This window comes from Austrofundulus limnaeus, unplaced genomic scaffold (assembly GCF_001266775.1).
Source record: "Austrofundulus limnaeus strain Quisiro unplaced genomic scaffold, Austrofundulus_limnaeus-1.0 Scaffold801, whole genome shotgun sequence".
Lineage (NCBI taxonomy): Eukaryota > Metazoa > Chordata > Actinopteri > Cyprinodontiformes > Rivulidae > Austrofundulus > Austrofundulus limnaeus.
The window spans coordinates 19,735-21,368 of NW_013953203.1; the positions used below are offsets into that span (position 1 = coordinate 19,735).

At 37.0% G+C, this 1,634-nt stretch overlaps 1 protein-coding gene across 4 annotated transcripts in view; it reads right to left on the bottom strand.

Moving 5' to 3' along the window:
* The window catches only part of cacna1g (calcium channel, voltage-dependent, T type, alpha 1G subunit), a gene marked incomplete at its 5' end in the record, with an annotated part of 89,231 nt that overhangs the window by 19,727 nt on the left and 67,870 nt on the right, over positions 1-1,634 (bottom strand). For all 4 annotated transcript variants that reach the window (XM_014028714.1, XM_014028715.1, XM_014028713.1 and 1 more), the window contains 2 exon segments: positions 794-915; positions 1,217-1,295. In XM_014028714.1, coding sequence (XP_013884168.1) covers positions 794-915; positions 1,217-1,295 — 201 coding nt within the window.

Sequence of the window (1,634 nt, forward strand, 5' to 3'; positions counted from 1 at the left end):
ATGATCTGGATAGCCCACAGGCATACCATAAAAATTTCTAGGACCCATAATTGGTCTCCTTTAAACAATTGTGTTTATTCTGGTTTTTTATGGCTAAATGTTTTCTTTTTTCTGATGCTGTTCCACTCCTTCTGTTGCATGTTATTTATTACATGTTTAGTCATTGTAAAGCACTTGTACACAAACATACATGACTAGAAATAATAAATAATTCACATTCAAAACAAACACACACTCACACACAAACATACGGCCTTGGCGGAGGTTTGCGCTCRGAGTGCTTCTAGTTTATTGTTATTTTTGTCAGATTCTAGTAATTTCTGTGACCATTGTGAGTTTTTCTTTCATTAAACAAGGGGTACCAACAATTTTGTCCAGGTGTGTACATAATACCCTCCCCCTTAAAACTAATATGCCGCAGACAATATGCATTTCTTCATAGGATGCTTTCTATTTAAAAATAAATGTATTAAATCAGTGCAAAGATATTTAACTGGTGCAACTAGATTTAATTTCAAAGCAGCATCTTTTCAAGCTTGTACTATTCATGTATTTAAGTTGTAGTCAGYGCAGTAAAAATCATTAAAATCTAGTTAAACTGGACATTTTTTGTTAGACTGCTTATATAAAAACAAAACATGATTATAACAAAGACACAGGAAGAAGCAAAATATCTAACACTATAAAAAGTGCACATTGTGTAACTCCTAAATGCTGGTGTAATTATGTGCTGAACATACTGGTACTGAATGTGTGGGAGTGAGCATGTGTAGTGTCTTTGAGGGTGTTTGACCTTCATGATTCCATTCCAGTTGTCCCCAGTAGAAACTCTGAAGAGCAAAAGAAATGCCATCCCAAAGTTCCTGAATGTGGCATAGCGACCCAGACCCTCACATGGATGGAGCTCATCACAAACTGTGGAGAAAAGAGGAAGGTAAGCAGACAGAAATAGAGATCAAAAGAGACATGGGAAGACGGTAACATCTGTGGCTTTTCCCAGGGCTTTGAAGTCAAATCATTACTGAAATTCAGTGTTGTAAATCTTAAAGCTGCACGACACAATTAGAGCAATCAATATGGTATTTTAACAAAGGATTCTAGAAAGCAATTAAAAGTAGGTTGACTGAACCCACTGAGGGAAGAATGAACATTTGGTGCAAGCCAGTGCATTCTGTTCTTCACAGCTTAACTTTTTAAAGAGTGCATGTGTCCTTACTCAAGTCACCAAAAAGCTCCACTCCCAGTGCTGCAAAGATGAAGAAGAGGAGCATAAAGAGTAGACCCAAATTGCCCACCTGCAGAGACAACCAGGAGATATGAAGAAATCCATTTGTTAGAAGGAAAACATGTTGAAGGTAAAAAAAACAACAACTTTGGATTGACTGTTTGCTTACACATATCAAATCACTTTTTGAAATTGCTCATTTTATTTTTATTCAGACATATCAGTGAAAGTGACCACATTGTACATTGTTTTATTATTTTTTTCAAATTCTGTTGAAGCATGGTTGACTGAAAATACATTTCCTCAAAGATATTTTTAATCTGAAAAAAGACCCCTTATGATGAATACAAACAGTGGATCTGGCGTTCCCTCGCCCGGACGCGGGTCACCGGGGCCCCCCTCTGGAGCC